The 24,492-nt window shown below is 42.2% G+C and overlaps 1 protein-coding gene across 1 annotated transcript in view; it reads left to right on the top strand.

Moving 5' to 3' along the window:
• The window catches only part of OPN3 (opsin 3), a 52,151-nt gene that overhangs the window by 16,793 nt on the left and 10,866 nt on the right, over positions 1 to 24,492 (top strand). Inside the window, exons 2-3 of the mRNA XM_033935518.1 lie at positions 7,861 to 8,180; positions 21,032 to 21,283. Of these exons, the coding sequence (XP_033791409.1) occupies positions 7,861 to 8,180; positions 21,032 to 21,283 (572 nt within the window). The remainder of the gene's footprint in view (positions 1 to 7,860; positions 8,181 to 21,031; positions 21,284 to 24,492) is intronic.

The raw sequence follows: 24,492 nt of genomic DNA, 5'->3' as shown, positions 1-24,492 counted from the left end.
ATAGCTCGGGGCAGAGTGCAGGGCGACAATGGAGCAGGAAAGTCGTCAGGGACGTATGCGACTGGTCCCCAGCAGTCGCTTCTTCTGTTGATTGGCCAGCCCAGTCGGTGTCCCAGATTTCTTTAGTGAATCGAGTCCCTGCCTACTTTGCATGCCGTTTCCCCTCATTTGCATGCATGGATTGGAATCGGATTGGCACAGAGTTTAGTGAATCGGGTCAGAGGAAAATCAGGTCGCAAAGGGGTCACAAACCGATTGGTACACGATCGGTTTGCTTAGTGAATCTAGCCCTTAATTACAGTTTGTGTAGCAAGCTTGTCCTGATGCAGAATGCTGGGGTGAAGGAGTAACCTAATGGTTAGTGCAACGGACTAGGGAAGTGGGTTTAGTTCCCACTACAGCTCCTTGTGACCCTGGGCAAGTCACTTTAACATTTCATTGCCCCAGGTACAAAACCAAACAAATCATCCAACAGATTTTGAGCCCAGTAGGGTCAGAGAAAGTACCTGCATATAATGTGTACAGTGCTTCATAGGTCTAAACTAGACCAACTACCCACCTCCATCCCATTGTCCACAGGCTCCTCTCTACAGTTGGAGTTCTCTAGCAAAGTTCTGGGCATCACCATTGACTCCTCACTATCCTTCAACGACCACCTCAACTCCCTGATAAAAAAAATGCTTTTGCAGCCTTCACATGCTGAGGAAAGTGAGGTCCTGCTTCCACCAAAAACACTTTGCCGTCCTCGTACAATCCATCATCCTCTCCAGATTGGATTATTGCAATTCCATTTACCTAAGCTTAACAAAGAAAAGCCTCCATAGACTCCAACTAATCCAGAACACCGCGGCTAAGCTTATCTTCTCAAAAAGTAAATTTGACCATGTCTCACCACTCCTGTCCAAGCTCCACTGGCTTCCTGTTATCTCCAGGGTCCACTTTAAATGTGCCTGCCTAACCTTCAAGATCCTCCACGGCATCCTTCCTCCTCTCATTCCTCTATCCTGGAATTCCTCAAATCCAATTTCCACTAGATCCACGCAAAAACTAAAATTGTCCTACCCCTCCTTAAAAGGCATCTCCCTCGTTGGTAAACTTGGGTCCTCCCTCCCCTTCAGAATCACTCAGCTCTGGAATAGTCTCTCTTCCCCTCTTCGTAACTTGAGCTCCCTTCTACTATTCTGTAAGCATCTGAAGACCTGGCTCTTCTCCAAAATGTAACCTCTTCCCCTCCCTGGTACTCTTAGCCCTAACCTCTCTTCTTACTTACTTATATAATTCCATTGGAGTTCTGTTCTATCCCAAACCATGTAAAGAGTGTCGAGCTCCACTTGTGGAGATGTTGCGGTATATAAACCCAAGATTTAGTTTAGTTTAGTTTAGTTTAGTAGTGCCACAGAAATGATTAGTAGTAGTAGAAGAATGCAGAATTTGTCTCCTCCTGAACTTTTAAAATGTATTGGAAGGAAATTTTATAATAACTTTAGACTGAATCTTTAACAATTGAAAATATATTTTATATTATAAGAAATTCTAGAGTTCCTGCAGCAGAGGGCACCATAGATCAGATTGTTTTTGTTGATACACTCCTCCATCCATATTCGTGGTTTCAACTATTCGCAGATTTTAGCGTGCTGGCTCCTCTCCCATAATTACATAATCCATGGCCAATTTATATAACTGTCACCAACACCTATTTTTTTTCTGTATAAGTAAATCAAGTAAAGGGGTGCAAAGAGGGAAGGGAACAACCTTGCATACCTGCCATTGCAAAGAGGTGGGCTAAAGCCTCATTTCCACCTGGCCAAGTGCAACCGCGGCTCACTTCCACTGGGACCTTTGTAAGCCAGGCAGTGGCAGCTGCCACCCCCTTCAAGCTCCTGTTGCCACGGCGAGGACTGGAATGCCGCCCAACCATTGGCTGAGACCGTCACATGAGCACCGCTGTAATTTGGGTCCGTGGCTCTGAGGAGAGGACATGGGCCGTGCGCGAGGGGGACCCGGAGGTAAGAGCAGTGACTTGGTGGGTGAGAGGGGTTGGAGCAACGCAACGGGAGTTTGCGGTGGGCGTCTCTCTCTCCCCTACTCTGTAGACGGGGCCAGGGTTAAGGAGAAACCCGGGCAGGCGGGGAAAGAAGGCGAATAACTTTCTCATATGTTATTCACAGTTTTATTATATTCTCGAGGGTTTTTAACAGAAAACCACGAATAACATATGAGAAAGTTATTTGCGGTTTTTCTGTATTTGCGGCTATGTTTCACCCGTAGCCACTTAAAATACGGAGGGAGGAGTGTAGTTAGCTGTATCCCAATTCTTGGAATCATCTCAGGACTTAACAAATGAGACACTCTTTTGCTGACCCTTCCCCCTCCTTTTTACTAGAGGTTTCTACTGCGTCCCAGAACACTAAATGCTCCAATTCTGTTCTCATAGAATTCCTATGAGCATCAGAGCAGCATCAGAGCATTTAGTGCTCTGGGCCACGGTAGAAACCTCTACCGTGGATTAGTAAAAGAGGGCCCGAGTTAGAGAAAAACACTTTATCTTAAAATTATATTTTTTAAGAAGAATGTTCCCTGTTCTGGTCAACAAACATATTTCCAGATGTGGCCAGATAAACCACTTCGTAGGAAACAATCCCTACGGCGGAAGCCAAAAGCTTTAGCTGTGGGAGCTATCTTTTTCCTTAGATTTACATGCCAAGTGTCTGATCACTTATGGAAATAACAGATATACTTTCACAGATCCTAACTGAATAGTTAAAGCGTAATAGAAAACCTGATTAACATAACCACATAGGGGGGAATTCATCAAAGAGAATTAAGGGCTAGATTCACAAAGCAAACCGATCATGTACTGATCGGTTTGCGACCCGATTTTAATCTGGCCCGATTCACCTACCTCTCTGCCGATCTGATTCCGAACCGCACATTCAAATGAGGGGAAAGGCATGCAAAGTAGGCAGGGACCCGATTTACAAAACACATTTGCAAACCGACTGGGCTGGCCGATCAACCCAAGATGCGCAGTGCAGCCCCCCTTTAAACCTGCGGGCTCGCACTGCAGGGAAGGCGGCAGAAAGCAGGAGAGTCAGAACCATTGTGTGTTAGCTTTAAGAAGCTGCTGCCGCCGGGGATCGCTCTTCAAGACAACTTTGCAGGAGAGTCGAGGCCCCCTCCCCCCCAAAAAAAACGAACACGAATACAAACGCATGCACTAGCGATCCATGTCGGCGGATGGGGCCGTTCTTCCGATTGCCCCCATTTGAATATTTTTTAGTTGCAGAATCCATCGGACCTGCCCGGATCGGACACAGATCGGTCATGATCAGGCAGGTTTGTGAATCTAGCCCTAACTGCATTATCACGTATTAAATGCTAAGGCACCCATAGGAGTTTAATGGGTGTCTTGGCATTTAGCGTGCAGTAACATGGTTAGCATGCGCTAAATTGGTTAGTGCCCCTTGATGAATTTCCCCCTTAGACACTTTTCTATTGGACAAATCTGTTCTTCAGATGATTTTTTCTGGGTTTTTGGAGAAATAAGAGTAGTATGATTTAAGTATAAAGCCTGACTGTTGTTAAATTACATTTTTCCTTTAATTTTATTTCCTGATCTCAAATTTGGTTTTCTAGTGCAATCCTGAGATCTGGACTAAAATGAATACTTTCCTTATGCAAAAGATTTCTTTCATTTTTTATATGATATTTGGAATCTTCTCTCATTTTCTGGAATAATGTTTCTATAATTAGTATCTGGTCCGCTGCTGGCTGAATATCGGCCAGTATACGTAGACATAAAGGGCCCCTTTTACAAAATTGCAGTAGCAAGTTCCAGTGTGGCAAATGCGGCACAGCCCATTGAATTCTTATGGTAGCATTGCATTTGCTGTGCCAGGACTCATTACCATGGCTTTGTAAAAGGGTCCCAAAGACCCGTATCAATGGCCTCCAATGGCACTTATAAGTGGAAATGGCAAATTTATAACTTCCAAAATGTAAGTGCTGCCAATTATAGGAACACTATGGCGGGAACCTAGTTTTAGTCTCTGAATTTATTTATTTTATTTTAGTATTTATATACCACTTATAGCCGCACATGGTTTACATTCAGGTATTCAAGTATTTGACAGAACCTTTTGTAAAATACTGGGGGACTGAGGATGTCCTGACCTGGAGGTCCCCTGATTCTTTCCTCAGTGTACAATGCAAAAAAGAGCTTCACTGCTTATATCTGTAGTAGATTAAAACCCTTAAAAAGACCATCCCAGTGTTTTTCTTTCTTTTGACCCCCAGTAAGCCTGGCACTGTGATTGCTAGCAGATTGTACCTTTTTTCTATTATGTCCAGGGTTCATATTGTGCTAGTTTACATACACATATGTGAAACTGTACAAAGAGAGGAATCATATAATTCTATTTTATATTTATCTGAGGAAAGTCCTGTATGGTACTGTTTACTGCATATTCTCACTTCAATAAGGAAGAATAGAAAAGCTATTTATCTCTGACACGATTTATTGAGCTCCTGTCTGTAGCAATACATTTTGCCTGGCAGGAAATATTGAACACACATAATTGCCAACTGTCCAGGAGTTGATGGGTGTGAAGGATTCTCCACGCACCAGTTTGACATTGTTAGGGTTATGCAATGTATTGAGGACTTGTTCTGACTCATTTGTGTAATTCTTGTTTATGCATCTGCAATAACTGTCTCTTACCAACAAGTTTGTTGGCTGTATATCAGATATGGACTTGCTTTATTGTATTTGAGTCTAACGAAGTCAACTGTGGACAAAATTTGACATTCTGTACCTAAACAATGATTTTATTGCAATAAAGGAGCTTCTAACCCATGCCTAATCACACCAAGAAATTAATTGGCTCAATATAGCCTCTAGACACTAACTCTGAGTGTGCTGTGGACCCCAATAAATTCTTTCCTGCACTATCCCAGCACCAGAGCTGAAAGCTTCAGAATATTGAGCTGCAGTGGAAAGCAAGAAGGAAGACTAGTGGCTACTACTGCTCTTGACCCCCCACAACCTATTGGCTGGATAACAAATGTCTAACCAATGAACTGCAGCAAAAAGCAGGAAAGAAGACTGATGTCTCCTAAGCCATGTTTCCCAGTTTGGTCCTGTAATACCCCCTTGCCAGTCAAGGTTTCAGGATATCCATAATGAATATCCAAGAGATTGATTTGCAAACACTACCTCCATTGTATACAAATCTCTTCTATACATATTCATTGTGGATATCCTGAAAACCTGACTGGCAAGGGTGTACTACAGGACCAAACTGGGAAACATGGCAGTTAGGAGACATCCGTCTTCTTTCCTGTTTTTTGATGCAGCTCATTGGATAGACATTCGTTATCCAGCCAGTACTACAGGACTAACTTGGAAAACACTGTCCTAAGCTACTGCTCCTACCTCCAGGATAACCTAATGTCTGGCTAAGGAATATCTAACCAATGTGCTAATGGGGGAACAGAGAAAAGCAACAGAATAGGCCAAAGGGTTTCCTACCTTTGGTCTGCCATTGAGTGAGGAAGAATGGCTGAGAGAGGCACTAGGAAAAGTAATGAGGAGCTAAAAGAAAGGAAGGATGGAGAGAGGGCTAGGGGACCCATGAGGGGTGTGAGAGAGCTGCTGGTAAAGGAGATGCTAAGGGGCTAGAGGAGAAGCTAGTTGTAAAGGGGGACTAGGAGATTTACTGCTGTGAGTGGCTGGGTGAGAAACAAAACAAAATGCAGCCCAGTCCCACCACTTCTGACATAGACTTTAAGCAGCATAATGCGCTAACCTCACCCTTAGGTGCAAATATTTCCAATCAAATATTGTTTATTAGAATTAACAGAAATCTTGATTCAAAAGGCATTTGTACAATGGAGCCACGTCACAATCAGACGCATAAAGATAGCATTCCGAAATACAGACTCAAATCACTATTCTGGTTTGCTCATTTATATACACTTAATATGACGACATTCTGTTACTTGCATGTAGTTGGTCAAAAAAATTTGATTCCATATAAGGCTTGCTTCTATACATTCACATGGGGGCATGTTTTCCCCTGTTTACAAAAGAATTCCTAAAACGTTTCATTCTAATACTAGCTTACAAGATTTATAAAGAAAAATACAAAAATATTGGATTATACTCACAAAATCTTTAAAATCCTTTCTGTGTCTCTTAAGAGTCAATCTGCGTCTCTGACACATGCTATTCCAAGTGTGCACTGAGGTTCTTTGCTTCACAGTAAGAACAAAAAGGAGGATGGGTTACCCCACTCCCCAAACTTCCACAAAACTTCGATTTTGCCTATCTATGTCCTTTAATACATTTTTAAAGTAGATATATTCTAATCTACAGTCGCTAAATGAAGCTACATATGTAAGCACTTAATCTATAATTGTAATGGCTTACTAAAATGTACTAAACTTAATTCTGCATGTAGTACGCATGTGTATCCAATTAGTGTTTCATGATGCAAAATCAGGGCTGTGCAGTTCTGTATCTCAAAATAATAATAATAATAATAATTTTATTCTTATATACCGCCAAAGCCGTAGTAGTTCGAGGCGGTTTACAACAAAGAAGGGCTGGACAATCAGCGAATATAGGTACAATCAGCAAATATAGGTACAATTTATATAGGTGAGCAGGATACAGGTTTAATATATAGGTATAATATATATAGGTGAGCAGGTAAGGCATAAGAGATCTTGGGAAATAAGAGGTAGGGCATAAGGGGTCTTAGGTTACAAATCAGTTAAACAGGTTTGTTTTTACTAATTTTCTGAAATTTAGATAGGATGAGGAATGCGAGATAATATTATCCAGCCAATTGTTCAGTTGACCTGCTTGGAAGCAAGTGTTCTGTTCAGGTATCTTTTGTAACGGCAGGCATTTAGTGTTGGATTGTTAAACAGATGAACTCTGCGTGTGGGTCTGGATTGACAATCTAAGATAAAATGGGGAACCAAGTACATGGGGGCTGAACCAAGGATGGATTTGAAACAGAGACAGGCAAATTTGAACAGCACTCTTGCTTCCAGGGGCAGCCAGTGGAGATTTTGGTAGTAGGGAGTTATGTGTTCCCATCTTTTTAGCCCAAAGATCTGTTGGATTGCCGAATTTTGGATGATTCAGAGTCTTTGAATGGTTTTTTTGAAAGACCCCATATAAAGGCAGCCAAACCCTCTCTGCCTATAAATCCCTTGGGGATCCCCCTCGACTGGACTGGACACACATTTGAACAATGGACCTCTCTGAAACTTAAGCTTTGGCATCTGGTGTGAATTTTCTTTGGCCTACAACAGAGCTTATCAATCAATCTAATGCCCTCAGATGCATTCGTGCTGCTTGTCGTGTTTCTCTTCAAACAGCACATGTGGTTTTTCCAAACCAATATGTTTAAGGGTTTTTTTCCTTTGTCTCTCTGGTTTATTGTATTCTGGTTTATCCACTTTTAGTTTTATATTCAGTATATCCACTCATAAACATTCTCACCTGCTCTTAGATTAGGCCTTTTCTGACAAAATGTTCTAACTAGTAAATCCTGGCAAGGCAAGAAAGCATAGTGGTTTTTTATTTCATGTTTGCTTATTTCACCAAAATACCTGTCCATTTTTAATAGGCTGCCCCCCCCCCCAACCCGGCTCATTTAAGCCACAGAGTCACATCTTCAACTTCCTGTTGTTGTGTAGGAGGGAGCTAGCAGTAACTTGCATGAGTCTTTGTGGTTGCTGTTCTTTATGGTTCTGACCCTGTTGCAGTAAAAAGAAGATGCAACTGATCTGGAGACTTATACTTTGGTGTTTTTAATTACATTTCTCTACTTTTTTTTCTTGCAGGGATTGTCTCTATCATGACACTGGCCGTTCTTGCATATGAGCGCTACATTCGAGTTGTTCATGCTAAAGTAATTGACTTCTCTTGGTCTTGGCGGGCGATAACCTACATCTGGCTCTACTCATTAGCTTGGACAGGCGCACCCCTAGTAGGCTGGAACCGATACACCCTCGAAATACATGGACTCGGGTGCTCGGTGGACTGGAGGTCAAGAGATCCCAATGATGTCTCATTTGTGCTCCTCTTTTTTCTTAGCTGCCAAGCAGTGCCCGTGGTTATCATAGCCTACTGTTACGGTCACATTTTGTATGCAATTCGATTGGTAAGTTTTTAGTAAATGTTTGGCTTCAAGAATTATATGTGAAGACTCCATTGTCGTATTTGTTGATTTTGGTGGTAAAGAGAGAATTCCATCTAATCTAACCAGAACATTTTTTATTCCACTTAATGATCAGCTCAAAGCGGATTACAATAAGTATGATTCAAATACAACATGTCTTTTTTCATAGGTCAACAAAAAATAAGTGATACAATCAGAATGAATGCAGCTAATTATAATAGATGTAATAAAAAAAGATAGCTATGCTCTATACTAGGGTGGTTTGAAAAGTTCAGTAATAAAATCAACAGATATTTTTTAAAACCCAGATAAATTTCTCAACATAGTCTCCATTGAGGGATATACACTTAGGGCTCCTTTTACAAAGCCGCATTAGTGGTTTAACGCGCATAATAGCGTGCGCTAATTTGCCAGCCGCACTAGCCGCTACCGCCTCCTCTTGAGTAGGCAGTAGTTTTTTGGCTAGCGCAGGGGTTAGCGCACACTAAAAAGCTGCGTGCGATAAAGCCGCTAACGAGGCTCCGTAAAAGGAGCCCTTAGTCCAGCGAGTTTTCAGTTTTTCCATCCCATCGGTTTTGTCAAATTAAAAAAAATATTTATTTAACTTGATTGTCAAAACCTGGAGACCAAATTGCAAATTTACCCCCTCTTTTACAAATGCGGTTTTAGTGCCGGCAGCGGCGGTAACTGCTCCGACGCTCATAGAATTTCTATGAGCGTCGGAGTAGTTACCGCCTCTGCCAGTGCTAAAATCTGTGCTATGCGTTCGTAAAAGAGGGGGTTATTTTGTATATTGGGTGTACATGCAACTTGGCCAGGGATTGGCATTTTTTTCCACATAAAATCCTGTTTCAAACAGTGGCTAATCCAGGTCACAAATACATGGTGAGACCCCAAAGAGTTAAATGGATTTTATGCTGCTTATCCTAGAAATAAACAATTGCCTTTTGCCAAGTTCATCTTATGGATTGTAGACTTTTCTATTTTTAAAAATTATTCACTTTTTTTTAAGTTCAATAAGTTTTTATTATTATATATTTATGAATATAAACAAATTATAACAGATTATATAATATAGGGACTAACATTTGTCCCATATAATAAGTCACATTAAACAATAAAAAATATAATAATACCATTAAACAATGCACAAATGATGGTAGTGCAATAATCAACATATAGAGGGGCATAATAAAAAAAAACAAAAACGTCTAAGTCCCCTTGTGGCCTAAGGCCTTAAACGTTGAAAGTAGAAGCAGGGAAAATGTCCATTATAAAAAAAAAGTCCAAAAGGAGGTTTTTTTTATAATGGCCTGCCTCTACATTAGAAACATAGAAACATAGAAGATGACGGCAGATAAGGGCCATAGCCCATCAGGTCTGCCCACTCTACTGACCCACCCCCAAGTCTACTATCCTAGGGATCCCACTCCTGGTGACAGGTTCTCTTGGCTTAACCCTCTAAGGGATCCCACATGGGCATCCCATTTGCTCTTAAATTCTTGCACGCTATTTGCCTCGATCACCTGCACCTGGAGCTCGTTCCAAGGATCAACCACTCTCTCGGTGAAGAAATATTTCTTGGTATCGCCATGAAATTTCCCGCCCCTGAGTTTGAGCGGATGTCCTCTTGTGGCTGAGGGTCCTTTGAGAAAGAGAATCTCTTCTTCAATCTCGATACGGCCGGTAATATACTTAAATGTCTCGATCATGTCTCCTCTCTCCCTACGTTCCTCGAGTGAGTACAGTCGCAAATTTTTCAGCCTTTCCTCGTACGATAGATCCTTGAGCTCCGGGACCATCCTGGTGGCCATCCATTGCACCGACTCTACTCTCAGCACATCTTTTCGGTAGTGTGGCCTCCAGAATTGCACACAGTATTCCAAATGAGGTCTCACCATGGTTCTGTATAATGGAATTATGACTTCAGGCTTCTGGCTGATGAAACTCCTGCGGATGCAACCTAACAACTGTTTTGCCTTAGATGAAGCCTTCTCCACATGATCAGCAGTTTATATGTCTGCGCTAATGATCACTCCCAAGTTTCGTTCTGTTGAAGTTCTAGCTAAGGTCTCACCATTCAATGTGTAAGTTCTGCACGTATTTCTGCTGCCGAGGTGCATGATCTTGCATTTCTTAGCGTTGAAGCCCAGCTGCCAGGTCGAGGACCAAAGCTCCAACAAATGTAGGTCCTGTGTCATACTATCGGGTGAATTGCTATCTCTCACTATATTGCATAGTTTGGCGTCGTCAGCGAATAACGTTACCTTACTTTGAAGCCCCTGAGTTAGGTCACCTATGAATATGTTGAAAAGGATCAGGCCCAAGACTGAGCCCTGCGGTACTTCACTGAGAGGGTACCGTTAACTACCACCCTCTGAAGTCTGCCACTCAGCCAGTCATTGACCCATGTAGTTAGTGTTTCTCCCAGCCCCATTGATTTCATCTTGTTCAACAGCCTGCGATGCGGGACACTATCGAAAACTTTGCTGAAGTCTAGGTATGCTACGTCCACGGATTCTCCCAAGTCTAACTGTTTTGTTACCCAGTCAAAGAAGCTGATGAGATTGGATTGGCAGGACCTACCCTTGGTGAATCCGTGTTGACTGGGATCCCGTAGATTCTCCTCATCCAAGATTGCGTCTAATTTACGTTTGATTAGTGTTTCCATGAGTTTGCATACTATTGATGTGAGACTTAACGGTCTGTAGTTTGCAGCCTCTGCCCTGCAACCCTTTTTGTGCAGTGAACGTTAGCTGTTTTCCAGTCTATGGGGACTCTCCCCGAACTTAGGGAGAGATTGAAGAGTCCTGATAGCGGTTCTGCCAGGACATCACGCAGCTCACTGAGCACCCTGGGGTGTAGATTGTCTGGTCCTATGGCTTTGTTCACCTTGAGTCTTGCCAGTTCGTAGTAGATGTTCAGCTGTTTAAACGCCCAGACCACCACTACGTCTACACTAACACCATATAATCAACCTAAAAAAAGCCTAACTCCCAAACGCCCAAAACAAGAGCTTTTAGATGAAGGAGGAGCCAGTCCTTCGCCTAAAAGCTGGATTCTGTAAACGGTGTCAGTCAAAAACAACACCGGTTACAGAATCCCCCCCCCCCACCTACAATGATTCGGGCAGGAGGGAGCCCAAGCCCTCCTGCCCAGGTGAAACCCGAACCCCCTGACACTATTGGGTCAGGAAGGAGCCCAAGCCCTCCTGCCCTGGCACCCCTGAACCCCTCAACATGATCGAGCAGGAGGGAGCTCAAGCCCTCCTGCCCTCGACGCAAGGGCCCCCCGAACCCCCGATCACTCCCCCGCCAACCTGCGATCCCCCCACCCCCCTCCCTGTACCTTCAAAATCAAGCCCATCCATCCGACAGGCCAGCCATCGTTGAATGGCTGGCCTTAAGGTCTGATTGGCCCAGGCGGCTCAAATCCCGCCCACAGGTGGGGCCTGAGACACCTGGGCCAACCAGAATAGGCCCAGTAGGCTTAGGCCCCTCCTGTGGGCGGGGTCTTAGGCACATGTGTCCAACCCGGCCCACATGCGTGAGGATCGCCGGTAAGGGAAATGCCCTGCCACGATGCTCACCCAGAAGTGCCGCGGTTTGAAGGGGGGTGGGCGATCACCATCGCAGCAGGAGAGATGAGCCATCTCTCCTGCAGCGATAGGCAGGTTGCTGGGGCCGCTAAGCTGCAGCGATCAGCTCAGCGGCCCCTTTTTCAGCACTTATACCTGTTTTGACTTGGTGTAAGTCAAAACGTATAAGTGCCGACTAGGTAACCTGCCTAAAGTTTTGGTTATACCTGCTGTACGCCTAGGTCTAGGTCGGCCCACTTCTCGCCCACCGCCCGCCCTTTCCCCTCCTCTAAAAACGCCTTTTTTGGCTCTATGCTTTTAGAGGCAGGGGAAAGGCCTAAGCTGGTTTTAGATATGTCTAAAACCAGCTTTGATTATGGATACTTGGACGATCAGACTTTTTGATCGTCCAAGTATCCATTTAGGCCACTTTTTAGATGTTTTTTTTTAAATTATGAGCCCCATAACTAACAGCATGGATGTACTTATTAATGATATTCATCAATATAAATTATAAATATAAATGTGATATGTCTGACTTCTTAATTTAAACCTGAAATAGTCCAAAATATTTAGCTGAATAGAAATTCTCCAAGGATCTGCAAGGTTGAAATATTGCATAATGTTTTGTAACTTAGCCCAGGATTTGGTTATCAGTGACTACACTTTCAATTATTAAATGAAACGGCATACTGCATATTGTTCTAGACCAAACAATTCATGCATGCATGCATGCAACAATCCTATTCTATATATTATAGCTTCTGTGGCTGTTATCATTCAGCAATATCCTTCTGTGCAATTGGAAGTATTTGTATGTTGATTAGTATTTGGTAGAATATGGTTGTGTGACATGTTACTATTGTACATTTTGATCATAATCATTGTCATAAATATGGGAACCCTTGAAAGCTAATTGGCTATTCAGGATATCGCATATTATAGGTAGATTAGTTTGTTGTTTTAGTGTCGTAGAGAGGGGAGCTTGTTGGAGTAACATTATAACATCTGGAAGGTTCCTATTGTTCTTCTCATACTGCATCTGTAAGGCTCTGGTAAACTATACATATATACAGTTTGGGTTTTTCATTTTTAGAGTCTTGGTGTTATTAAAGAGTTAGATTATATACACATTTGTATAGAATTTTAGGTTAGAGCAAGAAGCAAATTATTTAAAGAGATATGTCTCAGGTAATATTATTATTTCATTGTCTCCTTATAGTTGGAGATTTAGTATTTACATTAATTGCTTTCTTCCTTTCTTCATTTACTTCTCCCTCCGTATTCGCTGTGATAGGGGATTAACAGACCCGCAAATACAGAAAAACCGCAAATAAGTTTTTCATATGTTATTCGCTGTTTTCTATTAAAAACCATCATGAATATGGTGAAACCGTAAATAACATGGTGGGAGATCTGGCCTGTTCCTGAAGGAACAGCGCGACAGAGGAACGCCCAGGCATGAGAAAGCCGCAATGGGACCTGTGCTGCCGATGATGCGGTTTGTTATAAGATACTGTATTTTAGTCTCATGGTCGGGGTTTAGATGGGTGGAAGAGATGAAAGGGTCAAGGGGGGGGGGAGTGCTGCTGCTGCTGGCAACTAGGGCTTATTTTCAGGATAGGTCTTATTTTTGGGGAAACATAGTAGTTGTGGTTAGTTTGGGTATTGCTATTTCAAATTATTAATTGACCATTAGAGCTTCCTTAAGTAATTTGTTGGTATGGTTTATGCTAGTTGGTCACTTCAGGGACCTGTACCCCAAAGTAAATGCATAATAGATGTTTTTTTACTAGTTTAAGCAGCGTGTGGTGAGAGTTGGTTGTGATTGTTTGTTAGAGTTGTAATCAATTTAACTCTAGTATCATATATGATTCACAATCCATTTCAGTATCATTGGGTTTGGATTATCCGTTTCATTTGTTTGATTCTGGGATCAAATTTCCATCTCAGTTCAATGGTGATCTTTCATCAACCTCTCACTACTCATCCTTTTGGTCTTAAACCTTCTTCATGTGAAACAACCTCTCTAGCCTTCTCTAGTAGTCTGGGACCTTAATGTAGCTCTTGCTAGATTGATGTTGCCTCCTTTTGAACCAATGTTTACGGCTTATTTTAAGTATCTTAGCTGGAGTGTGCTTCAAGCATTGGTGGTAGATTACAGTGTTCTGTTTGGTTGAAATAACCATCTACTCAGGCTATCTACCTGCCTCCTAAACTTCCATATATCCCTCAGTTCTTTATTCTATTTCTGGAAAGATCAGAGAAAGAAATCCACACAAGAGTGTAGGTAATAGCCAAAGCTTTGAGAAGCGTTTCTGCATCCCCAAAATAATGAGACGTCAGAAAGACTTACCCAATACAGGTGACTGGCCATTTTATTGACATCATTAATTAATTCATTATTAAACATACGTAGTTGGTGCATCGTCCAATTACAATCCATTTACAATTAGCAATATTCTATTGGCTACTTCGTTCCTTAGCAACAATGACTTAACTCATCACATGCTATTGTCTCACCTCTGTCAGCCATAGAAGGAAGTGGACTGAGGTCACACTGACCTTGCTCTCTATTGCAAATCTCGTTTAGAGAAACATTCACATGATTTTCTATAACTACCAGCTTATCAATATTTGCACTAACTATGTAAGTGGAAGTAAACTATGTTCTTATAAACAGATGTGTTTTTCTCTCTAAACCGTCTAAACAACTGATGGAAGAAAAATATATTTTCCAGAAACTCTTTCATTTGCTAAACAATACATTTCTGTAACCACATGGTATAGTCAAATAACCTCCCCCACCAAATATATCAGTGTGACGTTTAGCTTATTTGCAAGGGCCTGCTATGTTATGGCTCCATCATCCTGTTTCAGACATTAAACCATAATATTTTGCTCTATGAAGGAAAAAAAATATGTACTCTGCGAATTCTGTTTATACTTTGCTGTGATTTTTATTTATTCAGGATTTTTATTATTCAGCTATATTAGTGTCTTTCAGAGCCCTAACTAAAAGTGTATCTAATACATATTGGTTACAGGGGCCATATTAGTTATAGCCCTCCCCCCTTATATTCTTCACAATACAATTACCACCATATGCTTCCCCCATTTGATTCAGGGGATGAATCACCCCTGCACTAAGGCAGAGTACAGTACTCCATATTAACAACTTTACAACATCTGTAATGTTTCTTTATGAGTGCTGCATTCTTGATTGTGTTCTTGTTTTCTTTTGTATTGCTCATAACTTACAATAAAAATTTTGAACTAGAAAAAAAAAAAAAAAGTAAATCCTTTTTCAAACATCCAATCCACATAAACATTGTTGTTCTACTATTGTACATATAAATAGGCCTTATAATTTCATCCTGTCATGAGCTGACCACACCTAAAGAAACAAGTTAACAAAACTCTTCACTTCATGCTAGACTGTTTCCATGCCCTCCTAAGAAAAGTTGTGCAGACTAGGTAACTCTGGATCATGGTCACAGGTCAAGGTGTTGAAATCTGGGCGACCACATTAGAATTTCCGATGCTCTCGTCTCTCATGCTCTCATTTTCAGCAATTCTACTTTCCAATTGAGAAAGTCTCCACCCCTGGATCAGAGATATGGTTGGGTTTCAGTCATGAGGCAGCATCTGTGGCATCAGGCATGGTCCCCATTCCACATCAGTCGATGGTATCTTCACTGCACTTCATTCCAACTGGGCCACAAAGAGGGCATAGGAAGAGTCTCGTGAAGTGGGGAAAGATAGGGCACAGTTCAAGATTCAAAACAGGAAAAAAAAATACAGGCTTTCTAAATGGTACACCTAGTAAATGCATATTGCTTTCAATAGGTCTAGCACTATCTTGTTATTGCACATACTCAGTTACACACATAAAGCAGTACATCAGTACTTTAAAAGTCCATTAAAAAAATCTAAATCAAGTCCATAGTTGCGAAGAAAACAAAACAAATCAAACTAAAACTTTAAAGTCCAGTCTTTTGAATTTCACTCTGCCATTTTAGGCCGATGATCCCGGTGGTAATAGAAAATTAGGCATTCAGTCCTTTTGTGGTGGCCAATGAAGAAAAGTCCTGCTGTGTTATGTCAATCCATGTTAGGCTGCAGTAGTCAGCTATGGACAGTCCTTGCCAGAAATCATGCACTTGTTAAGTTTCTTTCTTTGTAGCTCAGTCTTCTCTATGTGGGACAACTCGTCCCTCTTCTGGATACTCATAAGAACATAAGAACTGCCATCTCTGGATCAGACCTTCAGTCCATCAAGTCCGGCAATTCGCACACGCGGAGGCCCAGCCAGGTGTACACCTGGCGTAATTTTAGTCATCCATATCCCTCTATGCCTCTCGCAAGGAGATGTGCATCTAGTTTGCTTTTAAATCCTAGAACGGTGGATTCCGCAATAACCTCCTCTGGGAGAGCATTCCAGATGTCCACCACTCATTGCGTGAAGCAGAACTTCCTGATATTTGTCCTGGACTTGTCCCCCCTTAGCTTCAGTCCATGTCCTCTTGTCCGTGTCACATTGGACATTGTAAATAATTTTTTTTCCTGATCTATTTTGTCTATTCCTTTCAGTATTTTGAAAGTCTCGATCATATCCCCTCGCAGTCTCCTTTTCTCAAGGGAGAACAATCCCAGTCTCTTAAGTCATTCCTCGTATTCCAAGTTCTCCATACCTTTCCATACTCTGCAAATGGAAGTCTCAACAAATGTTAAAAAGATGATTCTACCAAAGTGCAAACAACAAAATTAATTCATCATAGCCATCTTCATCATATTTGAATATGTGCTTCACATTTGTATAGCAAATGTCCCAAAATGCAGCACTTTAAATCTTTTAAATATATATACTTTTCCAATTGTAAGCAGACATGCCACCACCAGCCATATGCAATTCGGAAAGGCTGTGTATATCACTAGTAGCATATATTCATCATCCATGCTGCTTTTATTTTCATTTAACTTAATATATTCTGAATGTTGTTACTGGATTTTGTCTTATTTATTGATTGTGCTTCAGTGAGTTTATTATTGGTTATATACACAATGTTCGAAAACCACACAAAAAAAATATCCAACCAAATCTGCAGTGAACCAAGCAGCAAAACAAAATCCAAAACCAAAACTGCAGACTATGTACAGGATGCAGGCATTGTTTATTACACCGTCAATAAAATGCAGTAAATCTACAACCTTATTACCAACCAAGAAACCTGACACGGTCCGTGTTTCAGATAACACGCCTTCATCAGGGGTCCATGGTGGATAAGGTATTGAAACAAACCGCAATGAAAAAGAATCAAATGCCTGTGTGAATCTGACGCTAAAAATGGATGTGCCTTGCAATCGTGAGGACCATGTCGGGTCCCTTGGATGGTAATAAGGTTGTAGATTTACTGCATTTTATTGACGGTATAATAAACAATGCCTGCATCCGGTACATAGTCTGCAGTTTTTGTTTTGTTTTTCATTTTATATACACAATGTTAACATAACTACAGTGGTGCCTCGCATAACGGACGCCTCGTACAGCGAACGCTGCGAATAACGAACTTTTTGTCTTGCTCCCTATAACGAACTTTGTTTCACACAACGAAGTCGCCCGAGGGGCCCGGGGGGGGGGGCGGAACTACTCTCGCCGCTTCATAATGTGAGCCGGGAACAGCAGCACCCTCCTGTCTGAATGCAGTGTTCCATCATCTCCCTCCACCTTACCTTAGATGCCGAGTTTTCCGGCTTTCTTTTTCGGCCAGCCACACACTTTTAAAGAGCAGCACATGCGCGCATGCTCTGTTGTTCAATCTTCTCCTCTGACGCAACCGGAAACCGGAAGTTGCCGGAGAGGAGAACATTGATCAACTTCAGCAGCTGCGCGTGCACAGCTTTTTGAAAGCGTGCGGCTGGGTGAAAAAGAAAGCTGGCAAACTCTGCATATAAGGTGAGGTGGAGGGAGGGAAATGTAGGGCTGCAGAACGAATTATTTTGTTTTACATGTATTCTTATGGGAAAACGCGTTTCACACAACGAACGTTTCACATAACAAACTTGCTCCTGGAACGGATTAAGTTCGTTGTGTGAGGCACCACTGTATTTCTTTTAATAACTCGTGGGCTCTTTTTTGAGTAATCATTCATGTTACTCACTAACCTATGGTTTTTTCTCTCTTACTTGTTTTTTTTTTGTCCAAGAAGGGACATTTTTCAGCATGGATGTACATTACTTAATATTACTGTTTGGTTAATCAGTCTTGATAATGATAAATGACATAGATATGTCACTTAATTGTGTGTCACTTAAGGGCAAATTCTATAAGAAGCGCCCAAAAGTTAGGCGCCTACTTAGGTACTGTTAAGCGCGATTCAAGTAAAATTGGGTGCTGTTTAATGAATCATGCTGAGCGGAACCTATTTTGAAGGTGCCCAAGAAATAGGCCAGCTCTAGGCACAACTAAAAGTCAAGCGCCTAGCTGAACGCATAAGCACACCTAAGAGCAGTGATTCTGCAACAAGGCGCCTAACATGTAGCCACACCCACGCCTAACATGCATAGTGCCTATTTTTTTGAAGGTCTCCTACATTTTTAGAGGCGCCTTGTTAAAGAATCGCACTTTCTTGATAGGCGCCTATGTTTCAATCAGTGCTGATTAAAAAGCTTAATTGAGCTTGTTATTCAATTTAGATAGGCGCCTATGTAGTTGGGCGTCTCCGAAATAGTGCCTAACTTTAGGCGCTGGTTACAGAATTTGGGCCTTAACGTGAAAGGAATACACAATCCTATTAAAAGACGCAAACTTCTCATTTATTTAACTCACAAAAACCTGATATTGTCTTACTACAAGAAACTCATTTGAATTCCAAAGAAGCTTCTAAATTGACTAGTAATTGGGTTCTTCCGCCAATCTTTTCTTCTGCTGAAGGGAAGAAAAATGGGGTTTTTACATTTGGTTGAGGAAACATCCTGATCTTAGATTGTTATCATCTATAACTGATTCAGTAGGAAGGTGGATTATGGCAAAAATACAGGTTAAAGGGGAAGTACTGAATAGCATTAACTTATATGCATCTAATAATGATGATTCTGCCTTCTTTGACTCAATTGCTGATTTATTGGCATCAGAAGGTGACACTCCTGTTATCACTGGTGGCGATTTTAACTTAGTATTGCAGCCATCTACTGATAGGAAATCCACTGCAAGATATATTAAGAACAAACTTTTTTTTTTAAACGCTGTTAAGGAAACTGCTTTTACCACATTCTTTGGCAATGAATTCCAGAGTTTAATTACATGTTGAGTGAAGAAATATTTTTCTGATTTGTTTTAAATTTACTACTTAGTAGCTTCATTGTATACTTCCTAGTGAGTCATATCTACCCATTGCTCTCCAATCAGTATTTTATAGACCTCTATCATATGTCTCAGGGCCTCAGAGGGGGAAATAAAGACCTGGGTGCAGATATTTGGCAGACTGGTGACCAGTTAAGATTATTCAGTTAAGTTTATATTTAGCAGTCAGACTTATCCAGTTAAGTATGGTGAAAAGCCAATTAAAACTACCCAGATCCAGATAACTACGACAGAGATCTATGCAGTGTAGACGGTCCTGAATCTCACGACTAGTTGGCTAAACCAGTGTGCCTCAAGGTTCTGTTCTTGGGCCTGTTCTTTTTAACATTTTTATAAATGATATTGCTGAAGGGTTGTCGGGTAAGATTTGCCTTTTCGCGGATGATACCAAAATGTGCAATAGAGTAGACATGCCGGATGGTGTGAATAACATGAAGAAAGACCAGGCGAAGCTTGAAGAATGGTCTGAAATTTGTCAGCTAAAATTTAATGCTAAGAAATGCAAGGTGATGCATTTGAGCTGTAAAAATCCGAGGGAACAGTACATTTTAGGGGGTGAAGAACTTATGAGCGGGACTTGGGTGTAACTGTATGTGATGATCTTAAGGTAGCCAAACAGGTTGAAAAGGTGACAACGAAAGCTAGAAGGATGCTAGGTTGCATAAGGAGAGGTATGACCAGTAGGAAAAAAAGAGATATATACTGTAAATTTTCTTCACACTTCTACCTCTAACCCTCTGTTGTAGTTCCTTCCTATTTCTCCTATTGTAAACCGCGTCGAGCTCTACGAACGTGGAGATGATGCGGTAAACAAACCTAAGGATTAGATTAGATTAGATATTGATGCCTCTATATGATGAGACCTCATTTAGAATATTGTGTACAATTCTGGAGGCTGCACCTTCAAAAAGATATAAAAAGGATGAAGGAAGGCTACTAAAATGGTGTGTGGTCTTCGTGATAAGGCATATGGGGACAGACTTAAAGATCTCAATCTGTATACTTTGGAGGAAAGGTGGGAGAGGGGAGATATGATAGAGACATTTAAATACCTATGTAATATAAATGTGCATGATTTGAGTCTCTTTCATTTTAAAGGAAACTCTGCAATGAGAGGGCATAGGATGAAGTTAAGAGGTGATAGGCTCCAGAGTAATCTGAGGAAATACTTTTTTTACAGAAAGGGTGGTAGATGCTTGGAACAGTCTCCTGGAAGAGGTGGTGGAAACAGAAACTGTGTCTGAATTCATTGTGAACTTTCTTTAGTTTTTATCTAATTGTTTAAACCGAGTCGAGCTTCCTTAGGTTGACGACCCAGTATATAAAGTTAAGCTTTAGTTTAGTTTAGTTTAGTTTACCTCTTTGTCTACAGTCATGCTTCCTTGAAATATTTAAAATCACAACATGAATTTCTCCTTGTTGTTTCTCCAACTCCATACACTAGTTCATATTATAAGGCTTCTCGTCATTTCTTCCCCCTCCCTTTTTTTTTTTTTTTTTAGTAATCTTTATTAACATTTTCAAGGGAGAACATTCACAGTTAAGAAAGGTATAACAAAGCTCCAAGGACTCGAACAACAAGAAATGAGCAAAGTAAACAGACCAATAGAGCGGTAGCCACATACATGTTTCCCCAAGAAAATATTTTCTGTAAAGAAAGCCCCCTCTCACACCCCTCATTTCTTTCCTTTTCTGTTGAAAGAGAGCATCTTCCTCTCTACTTGAATTTTGTATAAATAAACCTTTTTCAATGATTTTCACTCAGTGGTAGGTTTTCTTCCTGGGGATCCTGACTTAGCACAATACATCTTTTAAGTCTGCCTGCTATAGAACCTTCTGGAAGGGGTCTGCCTTTCATTTGCTATTTTTCTCTTTGTTTTCTATTTTCTATAGCTTCATTGTGTGCAAGACCTGCAGACCATCCAAGTAATCAAAATTCTATCATATGAGAAGAAAGTGGCAAAAATGTGCTTTCTAATAATAGCAACGTTTCTCATCTGCTGGATGCCTTACACGGTGATCTCTCTTCTGGTGGCATATGGCTATGGCAAACTTATTACTCCGACAGTGGCTATCATTCCGTCTTTCTTTGCCAAATCAAGCACTGCCTATAATCCAGTTATCTACATCTTCATGAGCAGAAAGGTATCTTTTATTTATGATTAGGGTTATCAGACGTCTGGATTTTCCTGGATATGTCCGCCTTTTGAGGACATGTCCAAGGGTCCGGGTGGCTTTTCAAAACCCGGCACTTTGTCCGGGTTTTGAAAAGCTTAGAAGAAATCACTGTCGGGCAGGAGGGCATCCACGCATGCATAGATGCCGTCCTGCCCGATGGGGGCGGGGCTAGGGTGGGATTGGAGGTGGGACTAGGGCATGAAGGGGCGAGGATGGGTAGAATTGGGCGGGCCTGGGGGCAGGACTAGGGGGGTCCAGATTTTCCAAACGGAAAATCTGGTAACCCTATTTATGATACATGTGAGACCAGCAGAAAGGTGTGCTGTGCAGGTTGTCTCCCCTGACACCTTGTTCATTTTTAAAATCCCTTTACACCCCATGTTCAAGGAGGATTGGAAAAACTATGAGCCTCTGAAAAATCACTAAGTGATACTCTTTATGCCCAGCAGGGACCACCATAGTGGCATTACTCCCCAGATTGAGCACATCAGGACTGATATTCAGACCACAGGAAGAAACCTGGCCACCTCCTGTAGTTGGCAGCGAACCCAGAAATTCAGTGCTGAGGCCATTTCTAGCCACCAGCATTAAATTTCTGGGATTTTTTTTTTTTAACCGCATCAAACATAACCAGTTAAGTCGCATACCTCTTTGAATCTTCACCAGCAGCATCTCTTACCCTGCCAGCCTCAGCTCTCCTTCTGATATCACTTCCTGGTCGCTGGACCAAGAAGTGATGGCAGAGGGAGAGCCAAGGCTGGCGCAAGCAGGTAGAAGATGCTGCTGGCAAGGATTTGAAGAGGTTCTACACACGCCACTGCAGTGCTGGGCACCACCATCCCAGGAACCTCCTTCCCTCATATGCCACTGGGATATTCAAGTTTTCCAAGTCCAATTTTATTTAAAATTTGATATACATGCTTATCAAAATTTTCTAAGCGATTAGAATTCTAAAATGGGGGACAATAATAATTCAAGTTTCAAGTTTTATTAAAATTTGATAAAAACGTTTTTATAATAAATTCAAAGCAATGTACATTAAAATTGTTCACATAGAAACATATAATGGACTAACTACAGACGTCGTACATGAAAGGGAGGGGAAGAGGGTAGAATTACAATTTCAAAGAAAAAATAACAAGGAGAAAAACATTAATAATAATTTAATAATAATAATTTATTCTTGTATACCGCCATACCCAAGAAGTTCTAGGCGGTTCACATCCGTTAATTAAGATCCGCAATGACACACGGATTTACAAAATTTTGACAAAGTTACAAGCAACGAAGAAGAGAGCGTGGGGACGCTTTAACAGAGTTTTATCAAAAGTACAAGCAGCATCGAAGGTAGGGATGGAAGGTAAGAGAAAACGAGAGAGGAGACCAAGTATAGGGGGAGGAGGAAGGAGGAAGGAGGAGAGCAGTAGGAGCGGTGTGAGAGTGGGAAAGGGGTAGTTGCAGGTGGAAAGGGGTTATAGGACCTGTTCACGGAAAAGGTGCGTTTTGAGTAGTTTTCTGAAGCTAAGGTAGGTAGGGGCCTCGAGTACCAATTGGGCTAGCCAAGGGTTCAGCTTAGCCGCCTGGTAAGCAAAGGTTTTGTCAAGGAATCTTTTGAGGTGACATAGTTTTATGGAGGGGAAGACGAACAACTGGATTCTGCGGGAGTTCTTGTTGGGAGGGGGACCCTGTTGGATAGACATGCTTATTCTTTCAGGTTCACAGCATGAATGGCAGGACAAAAGAAATCAAAGGTTTTATGTTAAACTAATTCCCGAAAGCATCAATGAAAAGGAAGCTTTTTACTGAAATTTCAAACGTACAAAACTGGACTGGTACAGGATGGCTTTACACTCTTTAGCTGGCCAAAAGCCTTTCCTTCTGGCTAAATTGTGCTGAATATTGGCTGGTTCATCTTCAGAAAGAGCTGGCCCCAGTGGACAGCAGACTTAGGGCTAGATTAACTAAGGGCACGGATCCGGTCCGATCCGTGAGCGATCTGATCCGTGTCCAGGGGGGGGGGGCTGATTCACGAATTGCCCTAGTGCAAATGAGGGTGATCGGAATCACGTCCCCAGCCGACTGCCGGGATTGTTCTCTAGCGAGCCCGACGCATGCGCAGACCATCTGTCTGTTGTAGGGGAAAACACTCTCCAGGGTTTCAAGACTAAACTGGACAAGTTCCTGCTAAACTGAAAGGTACGCAGGTGAGGTGGACTCATTTAGAGCACTGGTCTTTGACCTGAAGGCCACCGCGTGAGTGGACTGCTGGGCAGGATGGACCACTGGTCTGACCCAGCAGCAGCAATTCTTATGTTCTTATGTTGGCCCTCTGTGCCCGGCAGAGCAGCAAAAAATCTTTATTTAAAAAAAAAATAACTTTTTCACGAACTTGTAAATTTAAGGGAAACAATGTCTTCTAATCAGTACAATACTTTGTTAATGGCTCCCACATATCTTGAAATTTCCTGAAACATCCCCGCTGTATTGCAATAAATCTCTCCATTTTATAAACATGACATAAGGAATTCCACCAGAAATTATAATTTAGCCTACCGTATTTTCTCGCATATAACACGCACGTGATACGTGGTTTTTACATACCGCGCATACCCTTGCGCGTTATACGTTATACGCTCCCTCCTGGCCCGAACAACTAGCGGGGGGGGGGGGGGGGTCGCCAGGGCCAGGAGGACTTGGGCTCCCTCCTGGCCCGATATTGTCGGGGAGTTGGGGAGTCGGCGGGGCAAGAGGGCTTGGGCTCCCTTTTGCCCCGATCGTGTCAGGGAGTCGGGGGGGGGGCAAGAGGGCTTGAGCTCCCTCTTGCCCCAATCGTGTCGGGGGTGCCGCGGTTGGCTGGGGCAAGAGGGCTTGAGCTCCCTCTTGCCCCGATCGTGTCGGGGAGTCGGGACCGCCAAGAGGAAGCAGCAGGACACCGGTAGGAGCTTCTACATGATGGGGGGGGATCGGGAGGCTGTGGGGGTGCGAGCGGTCCTTCAGGGTGGGGGTGCGGGTGGGAGTGCGTGCTTGCGGTCCTTGGGGGGGGGTGCATGCGAGCGGTCCTGCGGGGGAGGGGTGAATCGGATGTCGGGGGGGCATCAGGCTTTCAGGGTGGGGACAAGACTTCAAGGGGGAGAGGAGAGTCGGGGTGGCCAGAGGAGAGTCGGGGCGGGCGAAAG

This window comes from Geotrypetes seraphini, chromosome 3 (assembly GCF_902459505.1).
Source record: "Geotrypetes seraphini chromosome 3, aGeoSer1.1, whole genome shotgun sequence".
NCBI lineage: Eukaryota > Metazoa > Chordata > Amphibia > Gymnophiona > Dermophiidae > Geotrypetes > Geotrypetes seraphini.
Note: the sequence above shows the minus strand (reverse complement) of the source record. Positions and strands in the feature narration are given on the sequence as shown.